Consider the following 18,944-nt stretch of genomic DNA (forward strand, 5'->3'; position numbering starts at 1 on the left):
CCTCCTAATCTCTAACTGGCCTGGTTAGTATATGCATATCTTTTGGGTGTTTTAGAGGCAGCCCTTCCTCAGCTAAATTCTACTTTGTGAGACTGACTGTTTCTTAAGCATTGGAAAATCCTTTAAATCACAGATTTTAGTCTTCTATATCACAGTGTAGTAGTGGAATGCTACCCAACACATGAGATGCCTTTCAGAACCTCTACAAAATTCACTGTAAATGAGTCTTACATATAAAGCTTAAATGAAAGTGCTGAATATGTATAAAATGCTGAAGAAACTAGGCCTCTCAGAGTTTGGCAACCTGCTTCCCATGGGAGCACCGAAAGCATGGTGAAGTTGACTAGAAAGATATTTTTATACACAACTCCCTGCTCTCAATGCTCTGAGCAGATTGATCCCACAGAGCAAAATTATTAAGAGGCCTGCCCCCAGGTAGAGAGAGATTCAAGTCTGTCACACAGTTGAAAGGGTACCCAGAATATTAACAACTAAAGAGATATTCAAAGACACACAAGGAGACTTAACACTGACATCAGGTGAAATGAAGGTACTTTTTACCTGGTTGTCACAGGGACTTCAGTCAATCAGGAAAGAAAAGCAAGGACTATATCACTACAAAGATAATAGGCCTTTCTCCCATCAGAAAGCTGGATGATGACTCCATTGCTTAAGGAGCCTTATTCTTGAAATTCAAAGCAAACTCCTGGAAAATTAAATAATAATAAAGAGTAGTCCTCATGGAAAGTTGAACACTTAAAGAATAATGGAGCTAGGAAGAATGCATTTATGAGCACCATTATTAGCCAGTACATCTTCCTCCATAGGCAGCTTTTAAAAAAAAACACACAAATGTTTTATTCAAGCTTCCTACATGATCAGGACTAGTAAAATGAATCTCTCCATGTATGCAGACATTTGATTTTATAGAATGTCTTACAAGCATGCGGGATGGAAAGGAGATCATTTTAACTAGTCCTGCCTGCTGTCTGTCTCAGGGCTGTGACATCATTGCAGAGAATTTCATTTTAAAGCTTTATTTTATGTATGTAGGAATTTGGCTCCAGGAATCTGTGCAGAGTACTTGCAGAGGCCAGAAGAGAGTTACAGGAGATGGTCAGGTATAATAGAACCTGTGTCCTATGTAACAACACCTGGTGCTGCTTTTACCTGTTAAGCTATATCTCCCTAGGCCACTTCTTTATTTGAAATTTATTTTCAAACATTTTAATTAATATGTATTAAATCAATTTCCCCCTCCATTGTCCTCTCTCTATCCCTTCTCAAATTCTTCCCTTCCAATTTCTTCCTTGTTAATTATGTGAGAATAAATATGCACAAATATATGAATAAAACCTGATGACTCAATTGCTGTGGGTTGTGTTTATAGGGATTCAAAGATGAACTCATTGTAATGAATATGCAATTAGGGAGTTCATCCCTTCCTGAGGCTAATTCTCCCACCTGCAGGAGAATTCCAGTATTTAATGAGCAACAAGAGTCTTATCCCCAAGTGATAAAGGTGCCTTGGACAGGAAACATTATCAAGAATGGAAAATATTATCAGGAATAGTAAACTTCAGGTGGCAAATACCTCAGCTAACAATTGCTGGTGCCATGGCCCTAAACTTCTGGAGCTTTAGGGAAGATTATGGACATTGTCCTGAGCCAATTACAGTCTCCCTTGGTTCTGTGATCCTCTCCCCATACCCCAATAACCATTCTTATTTGCATGACATTGAAATCCAGAAATTCATACCTCCACATTCTAAGTACAATGATTACAGGCCTGTGCCACTGTGCCTGGGTTAGGTGGCTTCAACTACATTTAGTTAGGAACTAGAATGATAGATGAGTAACGAGAGCAGTTATACTTAACTGTATTCAAAAACTACTTATTTCTGTGAGCCTGAGTTTTACCATCAGCAAAATAAGGAAAGAATTCATCCTAGGTCATTGATGAATTATAACAGACTCAATAATAAAGACAACTAATTTCTCATGGTTGGAACACAGTGGACATTAAGGCAGGAAAGCTACATTTGATGGGAACATTCTTCTGTTACTGGAGATAGGACCAGAACCTGTGCCCTGGCTACTCTAACTAGGCAGGCTCAGCCACTCATCCTCAGTAAGCCAGTTAAATGAACCAAGTCATCCAGTGAGTGACATGCCCACCTATAATGCAGGTACTCTGGAGGCAAGGTGAATATATCTCTCTGATGTCCTAGGACAGCCTAGTCTATAGTGTGAGTTCCTGGTCAGCCAGGGAGTCATAGTAATACTATTCTTTACAAAAAAGGGAAAAGGGAAAAAAGCAAATTATTAATTGTGGGGCATTTACTCACCAACCCAACAGTTCCCCAGAATTTTCTTGAGTGAGAGTAGCAGGCAATATTAGATAGAAGGATTTAGAGTTTGGAAATAAACAGAAAATACAGGATAGACTCCAGAGGGCCTGGATCCTATTCCAACGGGTTCTGACTGTCTCTGCCTTAAGGTATTGATAGAAACTCCAAGGGGTGGAGCAAAAAACCTGCCCCCAGCAGAGCCAAATGCAGACCATCCCAGACACCTGCACTCAGGCCTGTAGTCCAATCAGCCTCTCTATGCAGACCTGCTGGATAAAGTCACCAGGAACCTGAAAATGGGCTCCCACAATTAATGAAAATTTAAAACATGATATTTATTCAAATTGACTAATTTGGAACAATATAAAAAATACAAGATAAATAATTCATCTTTGGTGTCCTAAGTGGTTTAGATAGAAGGTAAAATATATTCAAAACTAAGAAATCTAATGAAGCCATGTAATTAATTTTTCCCATCTTTAAAACACTCCTATATTTTCATCTGGAGGATTCAAGTCTTTTCCCACAATGAGATGCCCAGTGAAATTACAATTTCATGGGGTCTATGGTTTCACTAGTTGTTACCCAAAGAGAGAGATGTAAATGTCTCTTTAGAATATCCTTATTCCTACCCGGAATGTAGGTTACATGGATTGACTGAGGAGCTTTAAGGCCCAAGTGAGGACCACAAAGTTGGGCCCTGCAAGAAATTATCACTTACAGCTACATGTAGTTGCCTAAAACAGGATAGTGTGGAAGATCTGGAGTGCACTGATTTACCACAGCTTAGTAGATACAGAAAGCACAATAGTAGCCAGCTTGTCCTCAGGACCACCCCAAGCATTCCTCTCTGGTCATCTGATCATGGAATTTCATGATCGAAGCTTCCTCCCAAACACTTCCTCCATATTCTACAGCTCTTTGTAAAAGCCTGATTGCCCTATCTTCTAGGGATTTCTGTTTAAGTCTCAGCATCTCCTGACAATCCAGATATGATCTGGAGTCACCACCATTCAGGGCTCCTAACTGAAAGTTTTACATGCATCAAGAAAGTAGAATATCCCATTCAGACAACTCAATCTTCATGCCTGCTATTTCTTCTTCTCTCCTTATAGGAGGTATGAACTCCAGCACAGGTACATCTCACAATTGCTCCTCTATTTTTGGCATTTGGAGATAAACTCAAGTCTTGTGGCTTTGGTCCAGCAGTCAGAAACTTTTAGGACTTGTATTGTTAATTACACTCTTAATTATTTTTTTTGTAATTGTCCCTCATTTTGTGGAGATTTGGGTTTGGAAACTTCTTTAAGAACCATGTCTAAGTTAGTTTTAGAAGCCATCAACCTTGTATTTTTTTTTTTTTTTTTTTGGGTGATTGGGGTTGAGGTAAAGGTGAAATCAGGATCATCCATTCACATCTTACTGCTATAATGACATGTTCATGAGGCTGAATAGATAGTTCAACACCTGAGAGCACTGGCTTCTTATTCACAGGGCCTGACTTTGATTCCCACCACCCAGAAGACAGCCCACAACAATCTCTAACTACAGGCACTGGGGATCAGACCCACTCTTCTGAACTCCACTGGTACCTGGCAACCTCTTGGTATACACAATGGCAAAACTTACACATCTAAATTAAACTTCATTTCTTTTGAAAATAACATACACGTAAAGAAAATACTTTTTTTAAATATGGTATCACATATATATTTGTCTTTTCACCATTTGTATATCTAGTATCTTAGCAAGCCCAAAGAATGAATCAGATCTCCCTAACCTAGAAATACAGATAGTTCTGAGCAATCTGATGTAGATGCAAGGAATCAACCTTGGGTACTCAAGAGGAGAAGGACTATTCAGTGTACTCTCTAGCTTCCAAATATGACATTAAATTGTAGGTAAAGCTGCCAGATTACTCCTTCTGTCTCCTATCACTCGAGGGTGATAAAAGTCCTTGTCAAAAGATTCAATGGCTTTCTAACACTCTGTGCATGGACACTCACTTTGCTTCTTATTTTTATTATTAACATAATTCTCTTGATGTGAGTACAAATAACAAAAGATAACAAACCTGATTTGTTGAAACCTGTCAATGTCCAGTCAGATTATATAGGAAAAGTTCTATAATTTGAGATATGCCTTTTCTTTTTTAATTTTTTTTTGAGACAGGATTCCTCAACATAGCCATGGCTGTCCCAGAAGTCACTATTTGAAATAAGTTGACCTCAAACCTCAAACTCAGAGAGATTGGACTCCCACTGTCTCAAAAGTCCTCAGATCACAGGCATGTACTTCTAAGCCCAGCTGAGATGTGTTTTTTAAATGATCTATCTTGAAATCAGAGAATTAAAGGATAAAATAAGATTTTAAAAGAAACTATCAATGTTCTAATGAACAGTAATACCCCCTGAAATTCTGTAATAAAAATGTAAACTGGTAAATAATTTCATATATTCTCAAGAACTACGTTATTTATTCTGTTAATTTTGTCCATTTAAAAATGTCTGAACTATGTCTGTGTATGTATACCCATGTCATCACATGTATGTGGCAGTGAAAGGACAACTTAAAGGTGTCTATTATCTGTTTTTCCTATGTGAGTTCTAGAGATAAAACCCAGAGAGTCATCTGGCTGCAAGTGACACTTATTTGGGTTTAAAAATTACTTATGTATGTTCCAGTGTGAAAGTGTACACATGCCACAGCCAGAGCGTAGAAATAAGTGAAAATTTTATGGGAGTAATTTGAGCCTTCCAGAGACTAAACTCAGGTCATTAGGCTTAGCAGCACCCAACTTTACCCACCAAAAATTTCTATGACATTAGATTGTGGTTCTGAGAAAATGTTAGCAACAAGAGTTGAATCCTCAGAATAAACTAATACAATCCAAAGAAAAGTAAAAAGGATAAGAAAGAGATAGCAATATATTAATTCCATTTGCAAATAGGGTCTATTATTCAAATTGTCTTGTTTTCCTCTATCATTAGATGACAATATGTTTACAATCTGAAAAGAAGACAATATTTTACTGATGTAATATTTCAACTAATTTTATTTGAGAGCCAGTGAGACAACTAAGTGAGAGATGTCTGTGCAAGGCTGGGACCTGACCTTGATCACTAGATGAAGAAGACCAAAAGTAGGTCCCACAAAGTTGCCTTCTGGTCTCCTCATATCTGTCATGGCCTAAAAACCCATAATCACATCACACACACACACACACACACACACACACACACACACACACACACACACACACCAGAAATGTTTTTTGTTTTGAATAAATCTAATTGCCATAATATTATCTGGCATCTCTGGATAATCCCCCAGAAGGCAGTACTTCAAGATGAAGTGCCAAATGGGAAATTAATGGGGGCATGAAGAAGTATGGGGACTTCAAATAATATATACATATCCATAGCACATCAAGCTATGTTGTAAAATATTGATGTGGACCATATGGTGACCATTGATGCTTGAAAAATTTACAGCATTTTAATATTTCAAACCAATCACACTTTTCCAACACATTTTTACTTTTATTTTTTAATTATTCTCACTATTAATGCCTTTCCCTTTGGGAAATTTTGTGCAGATTTTGATAAAAGATAAAAATGTATGCAATGGTAGACTCTCTAAACAAAATGATTCTTTGGACAAAAAATCCCTGCCACTGCAGAACCAGGAATTCCATTGTGTCCTTCTAATTACACCAAAAACAGGAAAGTTGAAGATTTATTCAGATCCAGAGTTTGAGGCAATTTAGGTCAAGAGTTCAGTTAATAAATATAGAGAAATTAGAATGGTATGGTATAATGGGAAAATAGTAAGATATCAGGACCTTCCCTTTGGGGAGCATTATGAAGGGAACAGGTCCATACAGCAACAGTAAAATTTGTGGTAGTGTCTGCTCACCAGAGGTCTTTTTACCAAGGTCAGGTATTTGAATAAGGCTCTCCATTCCCTCAGGGGCTTGAGGAAAGTTCCCAGTTGCTAAAGCTCTCATTCTCCTTATCTGTGGCAGAAGGAATTTGTGGTCCGTTCATTACCATATGGCTGATGCCTATTATAAAAGGTAAAGGCTAGCTTCTTCAACCCATGATTTCAAGCCACACTGTCTCACAAGCCCTTTTCTTATCTGTTGAATCCTACATGTATAATATATCCTAGAGTATAAAGGTGCCTTTTTCTCAATTACAACACTGCTGGTAGCCATCCCAATACACCCTTAGATCATGTCTGTCTCCTTTTTCTGACTCCACACATCATCTTTGGCACATGAAGCCCCTCCATAAGCAGGTCTCCAACAAAATATAGTTTATTGCTGCTTATCCTACATTATTACATCTGTACCAAAAAAATTTAAATGATGATTTGGATACACACATGGGGTATTTAATTTTTTTAATATTTTCTTCTATTAAGCATTTTAATACTAACAATGTTGAAACATGTTGACAAAACAGTACACATAAGGGGTACATCTTCTACCAAAGGATTTGTACTCATGAAGCTAACACATAAGTGTAAGGATTCTGTCCTTAATTACATCATCAGCCTGGACGGCATCCCAGCCTAAAAAGCAGGTGGGCCCTCTGTGTGTCTCTCTCTTTCCTTTCCGCTCCTTCCTTCCATCTGTCCTCTCTCCTCCCTCCCTCCCTCCCTCCCCCCCCCTCTCTCTCCCTGCTCCCAATAAAGCTCTAAAAAGGTAACCATGGCTGTGATTCTTCTGATCAGCATTCTCCTCCGCCAGCGGCCAGCCATGAGCAGAGCGGCCAGCCATGAGCAGAGCGGCCGTTTAACCAACAATAAGGATCATAAATTCAAATGTATCTCTGACTAATTACTGATATCCAAACCAGGACAAATAACAAACATCTCAAGGGAATTTATGGAAACCCAAAGCAGACATAGCAGTTTTTGGCTATGATGAATAAAGCTGCTATGAACATAGTTGAACAAGTGTTCTTGTGGCTGGATGGAATAGCATCTTTTGGGAATATGCCCAAGAATGATATAGCTGGGTCTTGATATAGATCATTTCCCAATTTTCTGAGGAACTACCATATTGATTTCAAAGCTGTACAAGATTGCACTCACACAAGCAATGGAGGAGTGTTCCCCTTACTCCACATTTATGCTGGTATGACACATTTCTTGTGTTATTGATCTTAGCCATTATGAAAGCTATAAGATACATCTTAAAATAGTTTTATTTGCACATGCTTGATGGCTAAATATGCTGACATTTTCTTTAAGTGTTTCTCAGCCATTTTAAATTTCTCTGTTGAAAATTCTGTGTTTAGATTTATACTACATTTTTGGATTATTTGGTTTCTTCAGTCTAGTTTGCTGAGTTCATTATTATCCTAAGTGCGGCAACTAATAACCACACAGACAAACATAATTATGTAATCACTTATAAGTGGATATGAGCTTTCAAATAAAGAATAATCACAGTTCAATCCACAAACCCAGAGAGGCTAAATAACAAAGGACAGCTGTACGGAAGGATGCACAGATCTCCCTAGAGAGGGGAAATAGAATTGATTTTGTGGGTCAGTGGGGGCAGGACCAGGAATGATTAGGTAAGGGAGAGAAGAAGAGTGGGAGAGAATATAGGAGAAGCTGATTGGAATAGGGAAGATTTTAGGGGGCAATGTGGAAAACTACTACAGTGGAAACTTCCTGGAAGCCATGAGTGTGACCAAAGTGGAGTCTCCAAGTAAGTGAGAATACAGAACCTGATCTGGCCATTTTCTGTAACCACACAAGGCTTCCAGTGGTGGGACTGGGACAACAACCTAGCCACAAAATATTCAACCCACATTGGTCCTGTCTGCAGGATATGCTGGGGCAATGGCAGCTCAGAGCTTTTGTAACAGCCAACCAATGACTAGTGTAACTTGAGGCACAGGACACAAGGAGCCCATACCCAATACTTCCTGGATGAACAGGAACTGAAAGTTGAATGGCTCAGAGAATTAGGGTAGAACCAAATGCAACCAACCCAAAAGAAAAAAAAAAGTCAATGAAATGATTCCTAACTATATTCTACTATAATCAGAGAATGGTGCCTATCCAGTTGTCATCAAAGGAGCTTCTTCCAGGAGCTGATTGGAGCAGATGCAAAGATCCTATTGAAACACTAACTGGAGTACTGGGACCCCTGCTGAAGATGGGAGGAGGGAGGATTGTAGGAGCTGGAAGGGTCAAGGACACAAAGAGAACATAGCCCACATAATCAACCTAGCAGGGATCATAGAGACTCACAGAGCCTGAAGCAGCAATCATGGTGCTTCCATGGGTCTGTGGCCAGTCCTATACACATATGTCGTGGTTGTTTAGCTTGGAGGTTTTGTGGAACTCTTAACTGTATATTGGGGGTGTCTCTGACTCTTTTGCTTACTCCTGGGACACTTCTCCTACTGGGTTGCTTAATCTAGCCTTCACATGAGAGTTTGTTCCTAGTCTTATTGAATCTTGTTATGATGTGTTGATATCCCTGGGATTTGTACCCTTTTCTGAAGGAAAACAGAGGATCAGTGGATCTGGGTGAATGGGATAGTGGGGTGTGGAAACTGGGAGGAGTAGAGAGGGGGAGTTTAAGGTCAGGATTTATTGTATAAGAGAAGAATAAATAAAAATAAAACAGAAATGAAAATGCATTTAGTCTAACTTCAATAATTCTCATAGTCTGTAACAGTCACAATAGTATACAAATGTCTTCTGATACTCAAAACAATCTCTTGACTGTGACATCTTATAAAAATCAAGAAAAAAATTAAACCTTTCCAACATGACAATGGCACAATATATGTACCCAATAGGAAAGAGAGGAATGTGGCAATATTATAGCCTCCAATTTAGACAGACATCCCATGCTCATGAGCAGGCCACACCAGCCAGAACTGCAGGTAGGTTACTAGCCCATGGAACTTCCCCATTCTTTCAGTTCACACAGACACAATACTTTACCAACCTTCCAGTTACCACCCCTGTAGCCATATCCTGACCCCCAACTAAGTGGACATCCTCTGCTCAAGTGCAGGATATACAAGCCTGAAGAATAGGTAAGTAAGCTCAGTTGAATATGCACTACTTGACTGGGGCCATGACAGCCCTCAGAAATCCAGGTGGGCTGTCCAGCCATGGACTCCTCCACTCTTTCACTATTGCCCAACACTATACCCAACCCCACTTACTTCCTTGTCACTGTGTCCCAGATCCCAGTTCAGGCAGAAATGCCCTGCTGAATCAAAAGACACAATAGCTGCCAGAACTCCATGTAGGTCACCTGCCCACAGACATTCCCCACTCTTGCAGTACCCCCATCACACTACTCCCTGTTCCCTCTAACCTTTTTGCCTCATTGTTGCCCCCAACTTGAATGGAAACTCCCTGAAGGAACAGAAGCCAATCCTGCTGCCAGATTTCCAGCTGCCAATTTGGGGCTCAGGGAACCTCTGTTTAACCATAGGACATATGGACCAGAAGACCAGAGCAAATATACACCAAGGACAAAGCATTGATACAACAAAGACAATCTGAGAAATAGGCACCTAGAACAGTAATCATCCCAAACCCAGATTGATACCTAGACATCACCTTCAGAACACAATCAACAACAGGCAGGGCAACATGTCACCACCAAAGCCAAGATACCCTACTATAGAAGGTAGCCCTGAAGATTCCAACACAGCTGAAGGACAAGCAAAATACCTAAAGACCATCTTTATAATAGAGGTCCTTATAGAGGAAGTAAATAAATCCCTTAAAGAAAGCTAAGAAAAAACAAATAGTTGAAGGTCATGAGGAAAACTCTTCAAGATCTAATAATGGATATGGAAGCAATCAAAAAGCACAAGCTGAAGGAATTCTGGAAATGAAAGTTAGCTACGCCAACAGGAACTACAGAGGTAAACTGTTAGGATTCTGCACCGCTCCGGCTACATCACTGCACATGAACAGTTTGGGGTCTTACATCATCAGTGTGTGCTGGTGACTATGTACAAGCCTTAAAAGCTGGACGCAGACCCCACCCACTCTCTCTGCTCTCTGTTCTGTGTCTGTTCTGCTCTGCTCCCTCATCCCCACCACCACCTTTCTCTCTCTCCAGGCCTGGCTCTAGAAGGAAAAGAAATTATGGTGATATTTTGTTGTACCCTAATAAAATTTGCCTGTAAACCAGAGAATAGAACAAGCCACTAGATTAAGCAGTGAGGCTAGGCAGTGGTGGCATACACTATAATCCTAGCACTTGGAAAGCAGAGATCCAACTTGATCTCTGGGAGTTCAAAGCCACCCAGTATTACAAGACATTGACTCAGTCTAGGAGAGAAGCAATGCCAGAAGCACACCTTATACCCCAGTCCTTGGGAATCACATGCCTTTAATCCCAGCACTAGGAAGGAAGAAATATAGCTGGGTGGAGAAATGTATATAAGCTCTGCTCTTTTACCTTAGGGGAAGACAGGACCCTAATCAAGAAAAACCGTATTTTAGTAGAAATTCTTCCAGTCTCCCAGATGACTTTCTGTTCCTCTTCCAAGGAAAAGGGTCTTTGGGTGAACACCCCATGACACAAGGTCTAGTGCAGTCAATAAATTGCCTCATAGCTGGGAAGTCCTGTAGCCAAACAAAGGTCACATTCAAATAGTAACTGTTGTTAAAGCAAAAAGAGGACTTGGATTAGAAAGCAATGTGGGATCAAGAAACCGCTTGTAAGCAGGAAAGAGACTGTGGACATGATGTAGTTATAATCTCAAAGAATTATTTTGAAAAGTTTGAACAGGATTCATGGCCATGTGCTCCAGAGTCTAGGGATTTGTATGAGAGCACATCAAGGAATTCACACCTTTTCTCTTAGGTTGGACATCTTAAACCAGGAAAATCAGTCCTGTTAGTCAAAGTCACAACTGTAAGGATTCATCCTTAATTACGTCATCAGCCTGCGATGGCATCCCAGCCTAAAAAGCGGGTAGGGCCTCTGTGCATCTCTCTTTCCTTTCCACTCCTTCCTTCTGCCTGGGCCTCCTTCTTCTCTTTTCTCTTTTCTCTCTCTCTCTCTCTCCCTCTCCCCCTCTCTCTCCCTCTCCCCCCCCCCAATAAAACTCTAAAAAGGTAACCATGGCTGTGATTCTTCCAATCAGCACTCTCCTCCGCTGGCATGGCCACGAGGAGCGCAGTGCCACAGCGTAACCAACAACATTTTACCAGATCTTCAATTTTTGTTGAACTAATATAAGGGCAGTAATTTGGTTTCACAATAAAGCCAGTCCTTTATCCAGTTTCTTTATTGCCTTGCTCAGTGGGTTGCAACACATGACCAGTTAGGACACTTATGATCACCTAAAATTGATTACCCGACTCCACGTGGCTAATCTCAACTGCTGTCACATCAGGAAAGCCCTCACTCTCCTGCCTGTCCTTCCTTTCTGCTCTGTCACTACACCACCATCAGTGTTGGGCAGTGAAATTAATCCTTGAACAGGTCCCTCTTCATTTGTAAGTGCTCAATAAAAGACAGAGATATTGGAGAATGCTCATTTACTGGTCCAATTTTCCTTCTCACTGACTAGTCAAGGACCAGCAGTAAAGCATTCTTTCATCCTTCTTTCTGCCTCTCCATTTCTGCACTGTCACACTACTCCATATTCAAAGTTGTTCAATAAACTCAATTTTTGCAAAGGTTCCTCTTCTTTTTTATTTCCCCAGTAAAAGCCAGAGGGGTTGGGGGTCATCTATTAATTTGTCTATATTTTCTTCTCACTGCTGCTCAAGGCCCAGTCTGGAAGGAGTTGCAGTACTGTCTTCCCAGCAGTGGGGAGCAGAGGCAGGATTAAATGTTCAAAACAATTCTCAATTACATAGCACGAGGCAAGCCTAAGCTACAGGAGACATTACACAGATACAAATAATAAACAAAACTTTAGAAAATGCAATGATATTATTAATGACTGAGAAACATTAAAGAACAGAAACAAATAGAAAATAGAGTACCAATGCTTTTAAAGAAAATGAAATTTAAAAAAAAAATGATACCAATAATTGACTTTATAAAATGATAAAAATAATTTATTCTTAAGATAAAAATCTTAACTATATTAACATTGGAAAAGAATATACTCTACCATAGTAGAGGGAATGTCATTAATAAGAGATGGATTGACCTTTCCCATAAGCACATGATAGCTGCTGAGATCAGTAACCAGACACATAGGAAAAGTTACAGTCAAATGGCCTGTTTCTCAATCCTCTGTGTTGATTTAATAGTGTCAAGCAGGATTGAACACATCTGCATTGGAGTGTTTCCTAATTGGAAGTTTAATATTCTTTGCCTCAAGTTAACAATCACAAACTGTACACCCACCAATCTGTTTGTGTTTATTCATGAGACATTGATTAAAAGATGCTGGGAAATTATAAAATCACTCCTCCTACAATCAGATCCTTTTTCATAATGGTGACTGCAGCAGTTGATTGTCTGCCCTGTTTACCCTGCAGTGTACAAAATAAAATATTCCTACTATTCTGATCTAAAGGCAGAAGTCAAGCTCCAAATCCTTTTCCTGGGACTGCAATGGAGAGTTGACTACACGACTCAAATGGACAATTTTAAAATTCTGAGGTTGACTGGGTGGTGGTAGTGCACACCTTTAATCCCAGCACCCAGGAAGCAGAGCCAGGTGGATCTCTGTGAGTTTGAGGTCAGCTTGGTCTACATAGTGAGATCCAGGACAGGCACCAAAACTACACAGAGAAACCCTGTCTTGAAAAACCGAAACCAAACAAACAAACAAACAAAAAAACTTCTGAGGTTGTACAGTCATTTAATTTAATAATGTTGAAGGTGTAATATAGAGGACAGAAAAGTCACTGCCCTGGAGAAAAACAGACTGAGATTAAGACCATCTGAATCAACATAGGAAAGCTTATCTCAGAAGCAACTTTCTAAAAGCCTGAAAATTCAGCTGTTATAGAATTAATGTGCCACAGGGAGAAATCATTCCACACACTTAAAATCACTTTAATGATACTATGCATGGCTAATGCTCAAAGAAAAGATAGCCTAAACAGATTTTGCATTCCACATATGCAGTCATCAGTAACAAATTTTAGGTTCATACTCAAGGTTACACTTTGAGCAATTTAAATATGGATAGGAGACAACAAGTCTAGCCATTTAGGCAGATGAGAGACTTAAAGAGCAAAAATAGTCCCAGAATTATTTCTTAAGTACTCCAGTGACCTGATACAACAGGTCATTCTTTGGTGACAGGGCCCTGAGGTGAGGGTGCCAGGGTATGAGAAAGATAGGAAAAATAGAATATAGACAAGGCAAAAGCTCATTTGGAGAGGTCTTATACAAGCTATGTCACATACCAAGTAAGCTTCTCAAGAAGAATAGCATCTTGTATACTACATTCAGTGTGTGTGTGGGTGGGGGAGGGATTGGAAGGAAATGGATGACTTCTATGAAGTCAACAGAAACTACCATACAATGGGACAAATTCAGGAGGAAGTTAATCAAACAATGCTGCATAAAGGGAACACAGAGTACCTCAAGAACATTAGTAAGTTCCTGGTGGCATTGGGACTGATAACCACAGCTCTATGTGGTAAAAAGAGTTGGGTACTCAGCAACCCCTGAAAAAACCCCTCTCCACAAAGGCCCTGTGCCCAGACCCATTGCCAGATCTCCCAAGAATATTCCTGGTTTTAGATAAGAAGTTCTGTTTTATTGTCAATACATCAGGCCCTCAGGGAAAGCTCCCAAGGCCTAGGCCCCAGGGTGTTACTAGCTCTCCCAGGAATGATCCTTTTCCTACCTTGACTGAGGGCCTAAATGGAAGTCTGGCTTGATCAGTCAAGTCCTTAATACAACACTGTTTTACTTTTCAAATAGTTATGACCTGGTTTTATATTGCCCATCTGACAGAACTATGATTTTCTCAAAAATAAAACTGAACCTTTATGGCACACCAGGCTTGAATGTTGTTTGTGACCATGTACTGTCCCCTTGAGCAGGTTATTAGAGGCCTGTTCTTTGATGTGGAGATGGGCCTAGTGGCTGGTTGTAAATCAGGAGTGTCTCTTTTTTGGAGCCATATGTCTCCACAATCCTGGTGAAGAAATGTGTATCCTAGCATCTGAAGCTCTAACAGGCCTCATTCACATATACTTATCTTTGGGTTATTTTAGAGGAAGCCTCCTTTAAATTCTGCCTTATGTGACTTACTATCTCTTAAACATTGGGAAAATCATTTATATCACCAATTCTATTTTTCTACATCACAGGAAGTAGAGTGCTACCCAACATAAAAGATGCCATTTACAACTTCTACAAAATTAAACACAAGTTGACCTTTCACCTAAATATTAAATGTGAAGTGCAGAACATTTAGAGGATACCAGAAAAACTAGGCCTCTCCAAATTTGGTGACCTATTTCCAAAAAGCATGTTGACATGGACTACAAAGATATTTCCACACACAGCTCCCTGCTCCCAATGCTGTGCACAGAGGCAGCTGATGGAGGAAAGTTATTCAGAGGCAGACACCTGGGTCCAGGTAGTTTCAAGGACCACATAGGACTTTATAGGACAACGAATCTGACTGCAGGCTCCCACCCAGGCCCAGAGAGCACCAGCTCCAGAGGTTCACTATCCACTCTTACCCATATGAGGACATCACCTCACTCACAATGTCATGGCATCCCAGATCACTTAGGCTTACCACCCAGTTTCCCACAGTAGCACTCACAGAACAGCACAAAAATACCCTGGATCACACTCAGCTACAAAGCCAAGCTTTCATCCAGACCCCAAAAAGAGCCTGCACCAGTTCTGACTGATAGGTGAGACTGGAGGCCTTGATTGGCTAGTGAGGCCTGAGTGACAAGAAATTACATTGTGCTTAAACACATAGAGCAGTAGTTCCTGGCCCTGCCTTCCATTCCTGACCCAGACTTTTCCAGATCTGCAGAGATTTGCATTTCAATAGCACTTGCCACTAGCTCCAATAGCTGACCCTGTTATCTTCCTGTATTCCATAGACACTTCCCATGTCTCCTGGACACAATGTGGCTAGCTTGCATGGCTCATTACATAATGTGGAGTAGAATGATTCCCCTCTCCCTCAGGTGGAAGGGTGCCCAATTGACAATTAAGAAAGATTTTAGGACAAAAAAGGACATGTTCATTCTGTGGCTTCACAATGAGGTCAGTTGAACTGAAGATACATTTTACTTGGTTGTCCCAGGGACTTTAGATAACCAGGAGAGAAATCCAGGAAGCAGATCACAAACCAGAGGCATTTCTTTCCATCATTTATATAATTCATATATGTTCCTCTATGACTTTGAGGTGAGAATGTCCCTAAATGTTTCTGGTTTTACACTGTGATCATGTTCACAAGTAGATTTGTTAACTGAGCCTGCTTAGGAGAAGGGAGAATGCTATGTGAACATGTCTAATCTCACTATGTAAAATCCCCATGCTTCCTTTGTTTAGGAAAATATTGGTTTGGAAATAACTCCCATGATCGCTTTGCCTCCTACAGGAAAGAAATTCTTCTCATTTGTTCCCTCTTGGCTGCTGTGATGGTTATTCTAGAGAATCAAATTGACTACCTCTGGAATTAACCAATACACAAAGAATTGGGTAAAATCCCTGTGAGGGATTTTACTTAAAGATTTTGAAATGGAAAAACCCTTCATTAATCTGGATCCTTTAGATAATAAGATCCACCTTTAATCTAGGTCAGACATTCTGGTGTGAGACTACCTATATAAAGGATATCAAAGAAGAAAGATCTTTCTCTTTGTCTAATTGCCCTGATGGTATCTGGGAAAGTCATTCCTTTATCATCTTTATAGCACAGTTCTTAGTAATTCTGGTATATACTGAAGACCATCTGAGACACCCAGCCACATGGATTGAAGGACTAGCTGAACCACAGCCTGTGAGACATTCTAATAAATCAACTTAATAAATACATGCAGAGATAAATTCAATCAGTTCTGTTCAATCAGAGAACCTTGACTAATATACTGCTGTGTTTTCTATTCAGCTGCCCACTGAGTAGGATGTGCTAGGAAACAATGGTGCTCATAAGGTCATTCATCCTTCCTTCACTTCTAATCCACCTATTGTGAACACTACACTTTTTATTTTTGTTAGATTGTCCAGCAATTGAAATGAATTTAAGAAGAAAATTCACAAAACAAAGGAGTGATCATTCAGCCTTCTGATGAGAGAAAAACCTATTTTATGAGTCTGTACAAGTTCATGTAGAGTTCTACTTTTAAGCATTCTCAGTTAACAGATCCACTTCTGAACTTGATCACAATGCAAAAGCAGAGACATTTGGGGATATTCTCACCTCTAAGTCATACAGGAACATATATGAATTATATAAATGATGGAAAGAAATGCTTCTGGCATTTACATCTTGTACCACAAGGTCTTAGTTTAAATTCAGGTAAATGACAAAGTGAAAATAGATTGCTTTGGAGTCTATGATACCTGGCAATCATGTTTCATCTAATAAATAGATGGACCAATGCCATAATTCTGGCAAAAATAAACAAGGACAGTGAATACAATACAGAAAATATTAAAGAAAAGTCTTCTATCAGCACTGTGGTCACTGCTCTTAGGTGGATGGCTCTGCTGAGCTATTTTCAGTTCAGAACAAGGCTGCTTTTACCTATCTGCAGGCTTACTCAAAAGAAGGCCACAGCTACTTCCATGCAGGGCAAGAAGGAGTTCATTTTCACTGACTGGCTGCCATCTGTCTCGGGCCTGTTTCATCACTGTAGAGGATTCCATTCTTTCCTCTTTACCCTGTTTTTAATTTTAGTTATGTGGGTATTTTGCCTGAATGTATGAGTGCACAGCACCTACAAAGTCCAGAAGAAAGCAAGAGATGACTGGGACTGGAGTTACAACAAGGGTTATCTACCATGTAGGTTCTGGGAATTGAACATGGGTCTTCTGTTAGAATACCCAGTGCTAATATTTGCTGAGTCATCTCTCTAGCCCTTCTTTTTACTTAAAATGTATTCCTATATATTTTATTTTTAAAAACATTACACCACTTTCCCCTGTTCTCTCTTCATTCCATCCATCTCAAATACTTTGCTTCCAACTTCTTCTTTGTAGAGTATGTATGAATAAATATGCTGAAATATGTGAAAACAACCTGCTGAGTCAGTTTTTGTTGGTTTTATGTACCATCATTGCAGGCATGAAAGAAATAAGGACTTATACATTAGTGACACCAAAAAGGACTCAAACTTGTATGTCAAAGATCACTATTAAGCACGTGTTTCATTAGGAGGCCGTGCAGATGTCCATGAATTAAAAACCAGGTTGTGTTCATTTTGAGCAGCAAATAGGGAGTAGTCTCATTTCCATTAAATTGATAAAATAACCTGACTCAAAGTTACTCAAAGTAACTTCGGGGGAGAAAATATTCATATGACTCATAATTTTACAGTACATCCATATTAAATAAAACATTTCCACCCATGGTCCAAAGAGTCTCATGTTAATCATAACAATAAACACTTCCAAATTCTTAAATCTCATAGTCTTTAAAAATTCCAACATTTAAAATGTCTACAGTCTCCTAAATGTATATTCTGTAAAAAAAAAAATTAGTAACAGCCCACTGTTTTCACAAAGGGAAAAACAGGAGCTTAGCAATCAATCATATTTAAGGAGAATAAAACAGGAAGCCAAGCTCCTGTTCTTCCCTTTTTGAACAGTTTCTTGTATCACATAGTGTAAATTCCGAGACTGTTAATGATATTCTTGGATCTCATTGACTAGGAAAGCTTAATGTTTGAGGCCTTGCCATCTCTATCACACACACACCTTTCCTGCAATGCCAATACTATTCCACACCTGCATCTCTCCAGGGTTATCCGATGGTTCAAAAATCCACCACAGCTTCAGGTGTCTGCTGTAAGCAGTGTGCTCTCAGGTCCTCTCTGCAGGTGTTTCAAATTGGTGACATGGTCCTCAGCTCTCTGTGAGTCCTTCAGTCTTGGATTGGCAGTCAAGACACCAAGGCAGAAGAATCTCAGCAAACTCCTAAACATCTGGGCTCTAGACAGATAACAAGCAAAAGTAGTTTCTATTCCTTCAATCTACTGTATGTTGATTCTACTATTAACCTGATCAGAGTCAGAAGTCAGAGAATGATAAATGTTGGTTCTTATTACATAATCCAGTACCAAAACCATGAATTGGAATGGTGCTATCAATTATGGAATGGAGAAAAGTCTTATCTCAATGAACTACATATACAAGATAATCTCTCATAAGCACACCCCTGGGAATAACATGATCTAGATAAGCCATCACAGGTATGCTTGGAGGAGTCTCCCTTGGCTGATTCCAGATCCTTTCAAATTGAAAATCAATATTAACCATCACACAAAATTGATACGCCGGGCGTGGTGGCGCACGCCTCTAATCCCAGCACTCGGGAGGCAGAGCCAGGCGGATCTCTGTGAGTTCGAGGCCAGCCTGGGCTACCAAGTGAGTTCCAGGAAAGGCGCAAAGCTACACAGAGAAAC

The 18,944-nt window shown here is 39.8% G+C and overlaps 1 protein-coding gene across 1 annotated transcript in view; it reads right to left on the bottom strand.

Moving 5' to 3' along the window:
* The window catches only part of LOC119086113 (zinc finger protein 431-like), a 37,668-nt gene extending 19,197 nt beyond the window's left edge, over window positions 1–18,471 (bottom strand). Inside the window, exon 1 of the mRNA XM_028880395.2 lies at window positions 18,268–18,471. Coding sequence (XP_028736228.2) covers window positions 18,268–18,273 — 6 coding nt within the window. The 5' untranslated portion in view covers window positions 18,274–18,471. The remainder of the gene's footprint in view (window positions 1–18,267) is intronic.
* Window positions 18,472–18,944: the final 473 nt, after the last annotated feature.

The sequence above is a fragment of the Peromyscus leucopus genome, chromosome X, assembly GCF_004664715.2.
Source record: "Peromyscus leucopus breed LL Stock chromosome X, UCI_PerLeu_2.1, whole genome shotgun sequence".
Taxonomy (NCBI): domain Eukaryota; kingdom Metazoa; phylum Chordata; class Mammalia; order Rodentia; family Cricetidae; genus Peromyscus; species Peromyscus leucopus.